Source organism: Phyllostomus hastatus, unplaced genomic scaffold, assembly GCF_019186645.2.
Source record: "Phyllostomus hastatus isolate PE091 unplaced genomic scaffold, TTU_PhHast_1.1 phas_contig_1, whole genome shotgun sequence".
In the NCBI taxonomy this organism is placed as follows: domain Eukaryota; kingdom Metazoa; phylum Chordata; class Mammalia; order Chiroptera; family Phyllostomidae; genus Phyllostomus; species Phyllostomus hastatus.
In genome coordinates this window covers 21,456,400-21,470,937 of record NW_025333498.1, presented here as the reverse complement: position 1 = coordinate 21,470,937, position 14,538 = coordinate 21,456,400, and the positions used below count along the sequence as shown (strand labels likewise).

The 14,538-nt window shown below is 37.6% G+C and overlaps 1 protein-coding gene across 2 annotated transcripts in view; it reads left to right on the top strand.

Annotated features, from left to right (window-relative positions):
* CERS6 (ceramide synthase 6) overlaps positions 1–14,538 on the top strand; it is a 293,309-nt gene that overhangs the window by 239,016 nt on the left and 39,755 nt on the right. For both annotated transcript variants that reach the window (XM_045846986.1, XM_045846925.1), the window contains exons 7-8: positions 1,307–1,435; positions 4,636–4,742. In XM_045846986.1, the coding sequence (XP_045702942.1) occupies positions 1,307–1,435; positions 4,636–4,742 (236 nt within the window). The remainder of the gene's footprint in view (positions 1–1,306; positions 1,436–4,635; positions 4,743–14,538) is intronic.

Here is a 14,538-nt window from a genome sequence, read left to right as displayed (position 1 = left end):
GGTATAAAAATTAAAGTCCAATAATTGTAAATGTTTTCAGTATAGGAACTGTACAATAAAATAAATGGCAAAAGGACATCATAGGAGCAATATGTTATTTCTTGTAGATTATCATTTTACTTTCAGCATCTAAACAAGGACCATTGTTCAAATGTTTTAAAACCATTTAAAAGTCATTGAGGCTGACCTTACAAACTTCAAACTGTGTGGCATCCACCTCTCCTGAAAAGAGGGTGTGTGTACATACACTTGTTCTTTTCCTTTCTCTCTCAGCTTCATAATATGCTTTACATTTTGGCTAATTTTTTCGGTCTTTTCATGAATGGTACAGGGCTTTAAGTAGATCACCATTAGAGCCAATCCTGGCATTTAAGTCCCTGAGAAGTTCAAGTTTATTCTGAGAGAAATGTGGATTCAATGGGAGTAAAAATGCCAGTAAAAGAGAGACTGTATTTCTTTTTAAATTTTTTATTGAATTTATTGGTGTGACACTGGTTAATAAAAATACATAGGTTTTATGTATGCAGTTCTGTAATACATCATCTGTATATTGTATTGTGTGTTCACCAACCCAAGTCGAGTCTCCTTCTATCACCATTTACTGCCCCTGCTTTTACCCTCTTTTAGGGAGACTGTACTTCTAAGCAACAGAAATTCCATATCACAAGAAACGGTGTCCAGATGGTCAGGAGATAAATCAGTATCTGAGAAAAATAATCTATCTTTTCACATGGGCCAAGAATTAGCTCCCTTGAAGTTAACCAAAATAAAGATAGCCAGTATTTCATTACTTTTGCTAAATTTTTAATGACTATACACAGATACTGGTTAAAATTCAGAGCTTGTTTGTGTAGGATTCATGGAAAAGCCAATATATTACTATTCTTACTTTAATAGCCCAATGAGCATATTCCAGGAGACGGGCGCAGAAGTAGTCAGAGGAGAAGTCCAGCTGGACTTGCACTGCTGCCCGACAGGTTTTCCCAAAGTATATACTAATTCAAGTCGTGTCTTTCTTTGCTTAAAATCCTACAGTAATTTCTCCCATTGCATCAAATTCCTTGGGTTGGTACAAAACATTCTTTATGATATGGCCTTAGCTCTGGCTTTTATTACATCCTCCATAATTACTGGTCTCCTATGTGTCTCTCCCACTATACGGTGAGCTTGCAGAGTGTCTTACTCCACTATCCCCAGTGTTAGGCACATAGAGAGCCTCAGAAAGTATCGGTCGAATGGTTGAACAGATACATGGAAATGCTGTGGTACTGCTAAGCCCTAACATGACTGTTTTTTCCTCCCCAAGGACTTTGGCATTATGTTCCTGCATCACCTGGTGTCTATTTTCCTAATTACCTTTTCATATGTCAACAATATGGCTCGAGTAGGGACCCTGGTTCTCTGTCTTCACGATTCAGCTGATGCTCTCCTGGAGGTAAAGACTTTTTTCACCTTTAAGAGTATAAACTCTAGAATTGAGGAAGGTCCAAAGATCATCACTCCTTCTGTGTTGTGCTAATGGTGCTGGGGATAGTAGAATATGCCTGCTTTGAAACTGCAGAATATTTCTTTGTAGGTGAAATTGGTGAAAATGAGACTTTAAATTAGTATATAAATTTTTATATAAAAAATATTCATCATGCTAGTATTCTTTATTAATGGAATAATGAATACCTTTATTATTTCACACTTAAGAAATGAATACATAGGAAAAGTATTACTTGAATATGTTTTATTTCTGGTGTTACAAGCTTCACACTTTGTCCAAAAAGTGTATATAATTCAATTTACTTATTAATGGGAGTTGTATATGCTGATGAAATCAGTTAGTAGTCATAGTTTTTATTGCCAGTACACATATTATCTAGTTTTTTACGGTGAAAAGTATATACAAATTGCAAATTGTATAAAAATTGTTTTCTGTGCATATAAATAAAAAGGTATCTGAGGATACACTGGTTGCACTTGGAATAACTCTCCAAACCACCATCATTTAGAATTATTAAAGTAGGAAAAAAAGAAAAATGCTTCTAGTGTCTGTCTTTCTTTTTTCTTTTTTCTTTTCTTTTTTTTTGAGGAGGGGTGTCTTTCAAAAGATAAAATCCTCAGCAAAATTTGGATGTGGTATTTACTCTTAATTACACACTCAGTAATGTTATATAATTAAATAAAAGTTTACTTTAAACTAAGAAATTTATGTAACTTGTCAAAAATAAATTTACCAGAGTAAAAGTTCCATGTAGAAGTGGGTCTTAGAATCCGTATTCTGATTTTTGATTCCTGATGGCCTACAGTCTGCCCCTTTGAAGCATCTACTGTCACTGTGGATACAGAATAAAGGTGCCCTCAAATAATGATCTGTTACTGCAATAAAAGCAGAAATTTCCTGTACCATGAAACTGAATTTATTATAAAAACAGGCAAGGTGTGATGTATGTATAGCATTTTTTATTTTTTTATTTTTTAAATATTTTATTTATAATAATTTTAGAGAGGGGAGTGGAGGGAAAAAGAGGGAGAGAAACATCAGTGTGTGGTTGCCTCTTGAGTGCCCTCTACTGGGGACCTGGCCTGCAACCCAGTCATGTACCCTGACTGGGAATCAAACCAGAGATCCTTTGGTTCACAATCCAGTACTCAGTCCACTGAGCCACACCAGCTGGGGCTATGTAGCATTTTTTTTAAACTTGGTCCATGTAAGCTTATGAAACAGAAAAAATAGTCCTAATGGGCTAGGATATGTCAGATGATAGCTTGGCACTATGATTTTTAAGTGTTTTATGGTAGTCTCTATTCCACATTTTTTAAAGGAGAAATATAATCAGTATAAGGGCAACACTTTGAAAGTCCATTACCATTTGATTAAATCCTAAGCATGCTTGAAATTCAAAATTTCTACAGCACTCTACAGTTTTGAAATCAGTCCTGTACAATATGCCAACGCCAGCCTATGGGAAAATGGCTGGCATGATGCTCAGCAGAGCCACCAGTCTGAAAACGCTGGTTGAGTCATCACATACCACTTCAATCCAGAAAAGAAAAACAATCCAGAAATTCCAGCCATGTGGCTAAAAGTAAATGTTCTTCATTACCTGGATCCTCTTTGGTATTATAAAATATTTCCTGATAATATCCAAATAATAAGATATGTTGACTGTCAGCTCTTCAAAGTGGAAGCTCTGACTTAGGCATTTCCAAAAAAAAATGGATACTTAATGCTTTTTTATTGAATACTGGTGATGAATATATAAAAACAGTTACATGGCTGCCTAGCCAGAAGGAGGCAAAAGATGCTTTTTCTCAATGTAATGTGTGGTGTCATGCCCAAAGTATTCATGATATTAAAAAACTTCCACCCAGTTAATTGATATTTCCCCTTAGGAATATAGTTCTCTCATAGCTTTGTGTTTTACTTAAAGCTATTAAATTATAACTTCTATGCACACTGTCAACAGTCTTTCCAAGTTGACTCAGCTAATTCAACTTTCCATTAAGTAGAACATAATGTTATGAATTCAGAAGACATCTTCAATTTGTCACCCCATAGGGAAGGTGCTTGTGAATTCTTGGTGAAAATGTAAAAAAGAAGTGACCAATCAAAATGATGTTTTCAGTGTCACTTGTTTTGACTTAGAATCATCTGCAAATAGATGGTAGAGAAAGGGATGTGATTTCTTCCCTAGACTAACTTACAGTATAAAAAGTAGTCACTTAGTCCCAGCTGGTGTGGCTCAGTAGATTGAGTGCCAGCCTACAAACCAAAGTCTCCAGTTTGATTCCCAGTCAGGGCACATGCCTGGGTTGTGGGCCAGGGCCCTAGTTGGGGGCATGTGAAAGGCAACCACATGTTGATGTTAATCTCTCTCTCTTCCTCCCTTCCCCTCTGTCTGAAAAAAAAGTTTCAAAAAATAAATAAAATTACATTTTTTAAAAAAGTAGTCACTTCAGTCACTACCAGAAATATTAGAGTACTTCTTACAGACACTTGCAGCATTAGTGACTTTCATCTAGAAGATGGCCCATTCATGCAACATTGAAAATTATAACTAAATGGAGTCATTAAAAAACCATGATCTTGACACATTCTTCACTTCTCAATTTATGTGAATGAGTCAAAAACTATCTCCCCAGAATACTCTTTATGCCTATTTAAAGAAAACCTATAATTCTAAGTAGAAAGAAGGAAAAAATACAGAAAAGCTTCATATATTCTATATATAAATTCTGTTATCTTAGTGTTTAGAACTCATTAAAGGTTTAAAGGATTATATAGCATGTTCTGTTTTGACCTGTCATGTTACATTCCTGTTCTGATGTGGTTGGCTTGCTAATATCATCTATAGTGCAAGAATTTTCTTATTTTTCTATTTTCCTGAAATCACCCATATAATTGAATTTTTCAGGTTGCTGAATATTTTATTAAATCTGTGACAGTCAGTAGTTCTACTTATAGCTAATGCTGCATTTCACTGGACTTATGAGTAATTTATGAATCCTGATGCATGGCATTTCAAAGTAGCGGGCAATTTTATGCGTCTAATAAGTTATAACTTATAGGAGACTCATGCATATTCAAAGAAGCTTTTTATTTTTCAGTTTAACTAAATTAATATGTCATATTCCTTCCTTTCATAGGCTGCCAAAATGGCAAATTATGCCAAGTTTCAGAAAATTTGTGATCTCCTGTTTGTTATGTTCGCCATGGTTTTTATCACCACACGACTGGGTATATATCCTCTCTGGTGAGTACGCCAGTCTTCTTTCCGACGGAGCCTCCCTTCCAGATAGGCTTTGTGAATCATTTTCTTTTTGAATTTTACTCCAAATTCTTAGTAAGTGGTTTAACGAAAGTGAAGGAGTAATACTGTAATAACTACGTATGGTGTCAGAAGGAGTCCTAGGCTTACTGGTTTATAATTTGAGGGCCATAAGTTATATAAATGTTTAATCACTATGTTGTACACCTGAAACTAATATAATATTGTATGTCACTGTAATTAAAGAAAATATTTCAATTAATAATGAAACAAATTACATTATTTGGGGGGGAAAAGTGAGGAAGGGACTCAAGAAACAGCTTGGTTTCTTCTTCCAGAAGAGGGTCAAACTCTTTACTAATATTTCCCATAGGACACTTAGAGGAGATGTGGCTGTGTAGGTTCTGAAGCCACAGAAAGCTGTCTTCCATTTTTGGGTCCAGCCTAGAATATGATTCAAAAAGCTTAGCCATGAAAGTTGGAATTAAGAAAGGAAATATGGCGTTACAACCAGTTATCTATCAGAGATGCTTCTGTACCAGGGGTTCTCAAAGGGTTGTCCCCAGACTGGCAGCAACAGCATCACCAGAAATGCCGCTTAATGGGCCCCAACCCAGACTGACCAAATTACAGACTCTGGAGAAGAGGCCTCGCAATCTGTGTTTCCAAAGCCTTTCTGCTGATCCTGCTCCGCACTAAAGTTTGAGGACCACTCTCCTATATAATTCCACTCGCCAGCTGCATTTATGGCTAAAGAAGATGGAAGGAATAACATAAAATGAATCCCTAAAACTCTGTGGCCCCTGAATGTTTGGGTGCATTTGTTTTGTTGAGAGCTAAGTAAACAATATGACAGATTTTGTTGGAATTTGATAATCCTTTCTATAGAAAATAGGTCCACTGTCATTAATCAATTTTTGGAAGGCTATTACTTAAAGAAAACCAGAAAAAAAAAATGATCCTTCCACATCACTTAAAGTCTACCATTGATGGCAGAATTTTTTTTTCCATTTTGAGAAATTGATTTCAATGGAAAATTAAAACAGTGGAAAGGGAGACAGCTGAGAAATGAAGGGATGCAGTGATTCCTTACTTTTCAGCCCCAATAAGAAAATAAAGTTGGGGCTTTTAAGTGAGTAACATCTATCACTGGGGTTCCATACACAAATTAACCACACATACACACACACACATGCATGCGTGCACACACAGCTTCTCCTTGAGGCTTGCAGCCCTTTTGGTCATAGTTGGTGTGAGAATCATTTCCCAGCAGCAGCACTGTGTGCAGCCCACAGGCATTTATAATACCTTGTTATAGTTGCATATGGTTGTAACGAGGAAACACTGAAGTAATTTTGAGTATAATTTGTCTCTAATTATTTTGGGATTGGGCAATCTTTCAAGATTATTAGCAGAACTAGTGATAAGAATTTAAGTAAAAGAAATTCAAGTAAAACCCAGGAATTATATCTCAAAAGAATACTAGGAAACTTTTCCTGCTTTATATTTCTGAGAACTTGAGTTTTAAAGAAATAAGCTTCACTCTCAAGTACTTTGATTTATTTGTTTTCCTTTAAGGGTAGAATTAAAATTGAGATGTACCTCTTCTCCTTCCCAGCAATTAATGTATATAAAAAAAAAAACTCTTCATGTGTAACATTAATGAGTTACCTAGAGTATAGACCCCAAATATAGAAAGTATGTAATGCTACTAAAAAATACCTCATGAGTATGTCCGGTATGATGGTGTAAAGTAGCTCCTTAGAAAAATCCTTGTAATCAAATGCAAAACCAGAGCTTATGTTGCATTGCTGTAGGGGTTCTGCTACCATGCCCCTCAGTGCAGGCAATTCAAAAGACAACCTGAGAAGAGAAATATTTTATTGTTTGTAATGTGAGAAATGATCTACATACCTGCTGCCTTTATAATTGTACACCCAGGTGTAGCTGGGCACCCGTAGTTTTCAGATGTGTCCATAAATCATGTTAGTGCCTGGGTGACCTTTGTTTTGACCCTGTTTCAATTACTAGAGTTTAATGGATATTGTTAGTGTTTAAAATTGTAATGCAAATCACAACAACAAATAGTGTTTCAAATATTTTCATTAATGCTGTGAAATTATTCAAAAGTTCCTTTTAGATGGGAGAAATCTTAGAATTGGGAGGGACTCTGTGGGTTACCGACTCTACATTCTTCCCACTCCCTCTTCCACTCCCACTCCCTCTTCCCAGGCTAGGAATCTTTCTATCAATTTCCTGACCAGAAGTATTGCTTTATAAGTCAAAGGAGAAGTAGTTTCTTATTGTGAAACAGAAACCTGGGTCCTTCTAGAAACTTCTAAACTACAGTAGTTCTAACTCTGCTTTACAACCTCCGACAATTTTAGGAAAAACATGTATGTGTGTAATTTTTTTCCTGGGAGTGGCTGGCCCATGGCTTTATCAGATTCTCAAAGAGACCTGGGAATCTGGGACCTCCACCTTCCTTAAAAACATACCTTTGGAAAAGAGATTCAGTATATGCTACCACTTCTAATTGAAAAATCTTAAGAATGTGAAGATTTCTAGTTTGTCATTTGTAAGCTTCCCCTTCATCTGAAAGCTTCTTTAATCCTTTCATTTGTTTCTGCTTGCTGTTCTCCTTTGTTTCTCAGCATTCCTCTTGTCATGATGTGCCAAATGTGGCCTGGCTGGTACACGATATAAGAGAGCTAAGAACAAGCTGCATTACTGCATTTCTCCTGATGCAGCTTGCCACTGCACTGGCTTTACACAGCTTTCACTCCGTGCTGGCATGACCCCATAAGTGTCTGCGCCACCACCAGACTTGGTCTTCCTCCTCCTACATTTACTTCATTTTTGTGCATTTTTATTTCTAATTATGATTTATTTATATACTTTATTATACAAACTACATTTCTTCCCATTAGATTTCATCACGCTGTTTTCAGATACTCTGTTCTTATAATCCCTAATAGTAGGGTCTTCTGAACTACTGTGATTCCTCCACCTTTATGCTACTCACCCGTTTGCTGTTCCTGCTTCCCTCAACACACTGCAGAAGACGTTGCCGCAGAGGAACCCCTAAAACACGACTGAAGGATTTCCTCATGCTGACCTCAATTTCTCAACCACCAGTCTTTCTTTATGATTTCTTTACTTATTCACTGCTGATATCATGCCTACTATTTCTCCACATTTTTAATGTGTAATAAAAGACTTATGAAAGGTTAAAGATCTTATGAAAGTCAAGATTTACTCTGCGTTCTAAGACATTCTCTGCACATGTAGGCAGGGTGAAAAAAGAATACGAGTCCCATCTGGCATAACTTGATTTTAGGAGACCTTGTTGGCTCCTGGCTCTTTTTGTCTGAGGACACACCCCACGCGTTTGATCATCCGTCCGCAACATGGGGCTTGCCAGTCTACAGCTTCTGCTCTTTGCCTTCTCCACATTGTGTAGGTGTGGACTGTTAACCTTCCAATAAACTACCATTTTTAATGTATGTAGTGAATTTATTGGGCATTTACAGTGTGACCAGTACTGGGCTGCGTGCTGAGGGTTCAGGTAGACCTTAGAGCTTTTCTTGGAGCACTTGAAGCTGAATCCCTCCAGGTGCCTTCAGGTTTCTGGTTTATAATTTGAGGGCCTAGAGATGATTAGTTTTTTTGTGGCCATTTATTGGAGATAAAAGATATAAATGGATCCCCAATATTAAATGGTTTGGTTGAGGTATACTAAGGAGTTCCATCTGCTGACAAAGCCTTATAGATAGAGCTTTGTGTGATGCATTTACTGGCGACTGGAGGGAAAGTGTGGGACGTAGATTGGACTTCGGTTCTGACAGGCATTTCATCTCATTTCTCCTTCAAATATTTGTGCCTCCGCTGCAAGAAGACAACTGCTGTGCCCTCCACTTCTTTTAGTTTTCAGTCCAGCCACTTTGGAATCACCGGCTGTACCTTTCATGTTTCTCCTGACTATGTTGTGTTCCCATGTGAGCCGTCGGAATTTTTGTGATTCGTGGTTTTAATAACTCTTGGTTCACTCTCTGCTGTGTCTTTGGTCCACTTGTGTCTTTGCCACACAAGGACAGCATACACATGAGCAGCCTTTTCAGAACCGCACACTGCCCAGACTTCTGCTTTGGTTTCAGTATAGCCTTCTAGAATAACAATGCCCAGTAAAAATATAACTCGGTCTTCATAGTGATATTAAATTTTCTAGTAGCCACATTAAAAAAGAATAATTAAAATGTGACGTGCATTTAAATGTTTTATTTAACTCAGTATATTCAAAATAATATCATTTTAACATGTAATTCATATTAAAAACTGAGACACTTGTATTCTTTTATTAAATACTGAATCTTAAAAATTGGGTAGGCGTTTCACATGACTGCATCTATTCAAAGGTCTGTGTAGTTTAGCCCTTACTTTGTGGTTAGACCATCAGTGATTTGATCCTTTTTGACAGTAAGCCCATCCCGTCATTGTAAACTGTTACTGTTCTCACTGATCTGCGCCCTTTGTCAGCTCCATCTGTGTGTAAGCTCTATGCTCCTAACTTCCCATGTTTTATAAAACCGTGGTTCCAACTGGCATAGAGTAGATTGTGTTCAATCTCATTATAGCATCTGTCACAATGCCTTGCTCCCAATGGCTACTCAATAATATCTGTAGTGTGAGTTAGGTACTCTTTATTCTAAATGGCCTCACATCTGTCTTCCCAGTTGAGCTCCTTAAATCACTGTGAAGTGAATAGGTGCAGTTTCTCCGGTATTTAACAGAAAAAAAAAACCATTTAGTCAATGATTTACTAGTCTCTCTGGACGCTGGTCTCCTGATAGCAGTTCAATTCAGCAAGTACTTACTAAGTTCCAGTTGTTCTTCCTACGATGTAATATTATCATCTTTAAGAGGTAAGCCATAAAGCTAGTGATAAATATATTTTTGATAGTTGTTACATAAAAAAAGAGTCATTTTAAAATAATTGTCCTAATCATTCTGCCCCAGCCAAAACACTATGTTGTAAGTATCATCTCTTAGCCATACATTAGAATCTGGTAACCAAAAAAGCCAAATCCACAAAGATCTTGAACGTGATGCAGCACACTGCAGCCCATAGAAAGGGGGCTTGCTGTGAGTCATGGTTCTCCCCTCACTGCGTGTCTGAAGACCAGGTGTTTCACTTCTCTGCATCTGTGTCCTTATCAGAAAAGTGAGAATAATAGCAGCTGTTCCACCTATCTTCCCAGGAAATGTTCAGGATCAAATGAAATACTGTTTGTAGCAGCGATCCATAACTATAAAGTACTTCATAAATATTAAGCATTTTAAAAATAAATTGTTAAAGATGGAAATTCCCATTGTGGCCATGTGGTCAGAAATTTTTATTATATTTTATACCCTCTAATTAGCCTAGATTAATGAACTATAACTGTAGGTATTTAGAAATAAACTTTCAAATTTCCTTTTCAGTTATGAGACTCAAAAAGAGTGGTCTTAGTCACTTCTGTCCTCCGTACTCAGCAAGCATGCACAGGGTTGCCCTATTCCCTCAAACCCTACGTGACCGTCCCTGTCCTCAGCCACCACAAATGACCAGTACTATTCAGAGAATCTCACGGCATTTTATAAAATGCAAGTACACATCAGGCCAGTTCTTTTCTATAGCTCAAGTTCACAAGCCATTGCCCAGACAACAGTGGGCATACCACTGTGGCCAGAGCCTCTTCCTGTGGCCCAGTGATGACTTTTCACTTCCCCATTCATGTTTTCTCAAGTGCCAGCCCCTGGACTGCAGGGAAGTTAATCAAATATGTGCCTTAAATGGTCTGCTTCTGTTCAGACAGAAAACGCGTGACTTCTCAGAATGTTTCTATTGTTCTGTATCCTGCAGAATAGGGGAATTATTTGCTGATTTGTACTCTCTGAAGATCTCTGCAATTAAAAAGGAAAAAAGACAGTACAGAGTGTTCTAGATCATTATTTTACCATTTTCCATAGTAAGATTTGAAATTCATCCAGATGCATATGGGAATATCATCTTTTTCTCTAATTGTTTTTCAAAATACATTTTACCACAGTAGTTGGCTATTAATTATATGCTTTTCTGAATATCCAATAAGATTAGTCTCAGAGTTCACAAATTTGGAAAAGTTGGATTTTTTTTTCCTCTCTCTCTAGAATTCCTTGATGGATTTTCTCTGAAATTTTCCTTAGTGCTGCTTTCTATTAAATATATGTGAAAGACAAACTGTGAAACCTGGAATCTTTGGCTGTTAGGTGCTTGGGCATGTTTTTAATAATACATATATTAGTATCAGTAAATATCTTTTTAAGGTGGGGTAGAATGGGTGAAAACAATATATCTTGAAATGTATTATCTCTTCATATGAACATAATAATTTTAATATGATTTCAAGATTGAAGGGCTAGACCAAGAGTCAACAAACTGTGGCCTGTAGGACAAATCAGCCCATCACCCGTTTTCATAAATAAAGTTTAATTGGAATATAATCTTTCCCATCTGTTACATATTGTTTTTGGCTGCTTTCTGCTACAGTAGCTTGAATAGTTGGGACAGAATATATGGCCCATTAACCCTAAAATATTTACCAGCTGGGTCTTTATAGAAGTTTGTTAACTCCTGGGCTAGAGCATTAAAAATTAGTCTGATGAGTAGGCAATGGAGTGATGTATTAAATGTATTCAGCCTTTGGGTATTCTCTAGAAGTACTGTCCACCTTAAGCAAAAACACCTTTGTTCTTAATATTGTCTCTGGAGGTGCAAGGGGACAGATTGTGCTCTCAAGGGGGCTTTTTCTTTTTCTGACTTGAGTCAACAGAAAAATGCAGTATGCTAGTACTGCTCTCCACACAGAATTAATGGTCTTGAGTGATCCTTCTCTCCTTCCCTATCACTGCAGAGAATCACTTGCTGGGAAAAGAGAAAAACATTAAAAGATCATTTTCAAAGTGTTAGAAAAAATTAAAAATAGATGGCCATTACATCTATTTTAAAAATATGTAGCATTGTAATAAAGTCTAATGTGAAGGTCAGAGATTTGAAAATTGTATAGTTGATCAAGTTTCTCACTTATTTGAAAGTGACGCTTAATAGAAAATATCGTAACAGGTGAAGAACCCACACCAGCTCTTTTCCATTTGCTTACACTCTATGAAGTGCAGTTGTGTGTGAGGCTCGTCGTCTCCTCCAGCTCTCAGCCTCACCTCCCTGACTGTGGTCCTGTCAGGGTTTCTCCTGCCAGTTTGCCTCTCTATCCACATGAAGCCCCTTTTCAACAGTCCTGAGCTCAACCTGGGCACAGCTTCTGCCTTCCCATTGCCTCCTTCCCAGTCTGGACCAGTCCCTGAGCCATCCCAGAAACCCTCCCTGCAGAGTCCCAGTGTGCAGGGCTCGATGGCACTGTAGAGGGAGGCCACCCTGGCTGTCTCATGCTCAGAACTTCATCCATGCCTCTGACTGGCACCTCTGGGATGTGCAGTATAGCCAAGGAGACAGAACCACAGCACCACCAGCATCCCTGGAGTCACCTTATTCTTTGGGAGGATATAGCTTATCAAGTATTATTATTCAACCTTTTATGTCTTTAGGACAAGGGAGCAAACACTTTGCAAATTGCTCATAGGGAAGGGGCCCCTTATTCTTTATAGCTCTCTCCAGTGCATTTCACAGTGAGCCTGTAGTGCGTCAGGCACAATGTGGGTGAGGGACGTAGATACTGATTAGGTCATGAGCCCAGGAACATCCAGCACTACATCAAAAAATATTTGTTAGGTGAATGAATGAAATCTTAGAACTCCCCATGCATTTGGGCACAGTCACGACTGAGACTTTGCAGCCCACGTATGTCTTCCCTTAAGATACACAATAGGCCAGTCAAGACAAAGAAGACAATGACTCAGTAGCTTTCAAAAGCAGGAGCATTTCAGTCACTAAATCATTTTGCTCAGAACTTATAGGCAGAAAGTCATGCAGTTATTTCATAAATATAGCCTTTGTCCTCAGCAGATAATAAACAGAAATGCTTAATTACAAATACAGGAGATGTAGATAGATAGATCATTTACACACACAAACACACACACACACAATCATAAACCAAGTGGATATGCTGAAAATGCAGACTGTGACTGCATTTCCAGCCGGTCAAGGGTATGGTGAGTACATGTGGCTTGGTGGCTCCTGACTAGTGGGGTACAAAGAAGAAAGGAAGTTGTTGGGAGGTTCCAGGACAGCATAGGAAGAGAGCACCTGTCCAAGAGAAGGAGGAATAAAAAGAAATATAGTATCTTTCCTCAATCTATGGAGGAAGTGAAAGTGAGCAAGAAAAGACTATCCCAACCTAGTACTTTTTAATGACATCTGAGGGCCCTGGACAATTTGTTGTTCAGGGACTTCTCACCTGGCTTCCATCACTGTCAGGTTAGGTGCCAACGTCAAATTCATAGCAAACTCTGCATCGCTCAGCAACTTGCCCAATCCAACTTCGCTGTCTTAGATCCTTTTTAATGGACAGCATATAAATGCACACCTAACTTTCAGACACTGCTGTCTTATACTAGTCTGTATTGAATACAGTCCCAACTTGTGCTTTAAGTAGAGTTGTCAGAAAATAATATGTAATTTGATTTGTCGATTGCTATACATGGTATTGTGATCTTTGAGTTATATATTTAGTGGTTATGATGATCTGTAGTAGGAAGCATTTATTGAAACAGTTATCAAAACTTGTTTGAAGAAATGGTTCTGAATACGTTCCATTTTTTAGTGGCATATAGCAATGGCCAGACTAAAACAAGCCCAAACAGTTTTAAATTCTGAAAGATAAAAAGGTACTATTTTGGTTATGTAACATTTTTAGTTTGTCTTTTTTATATATATATTTTTTATTTATTTATTTTTAGGGAGGGAGGGAGGAAGAGAGAGAGAGAGAGAGAGAGAGATATCAATGTGTGGTTGCTGGGGGTTATGGCCTGCAACCCAGGAATGTACCCTGGCTGGCAATCGAACCTGGGACACTTTGCTTCCCAGCTCACGCTCAATCCACTGAGCTACGCCAGCCAAGGCTAGTTTGTCTTTTTAATTGAAATGTAAACACAGTGAAGTATGTTTAATGAAATGGAATGGTCGATTGAATGTTATTTTACTGCCCAATGGTATATGCTAGTCAAATAAAGAAATATTTGGGATTATTTCCCAAAATAGCCTCCAGGGAGCACCCTGGGTCACCTCTGTTCCAAACTAGTCTTCTAGCTTCTCCACTGCTGTGTTCTGCAATCATACTTGGTGGTAAAGATATGAACTTGAAGTAGTAGAACAAAAGAAAATTTTCTGGTTATCATTATATTAACCTGGGTACTTCCACTAATCAAGATTTTAGTCCAACAATTGTTTTTGTTCTTATCCCAAGGAATCTCTTATCTCTTATCCCAAGAGATAATAATATCTCTTATCTGCTACTGAAGGGCAAAGACCTTGATAAAGCAATTAATATTTTAAGTTGATTAATTAAAGTACCATTTGAACACGTCTCATTCAGTCAATTCGTAGCTAACTAGAAACACTAAAGAAATTTTCCGTTGTGTACGAGTCTCTTAAATTACCTCCCTTTCCCAGAATACCACATTATGTTAGGAGCACAATTTGCAAAGTCAGAAACTTATTTAAAAGGGTCAAAACCCTTTCCTGCACATTAAGTCTACAATATCTCCCAGAAATAAGCCAGGTGCCTCACAAAATAGGTTAAAGCTG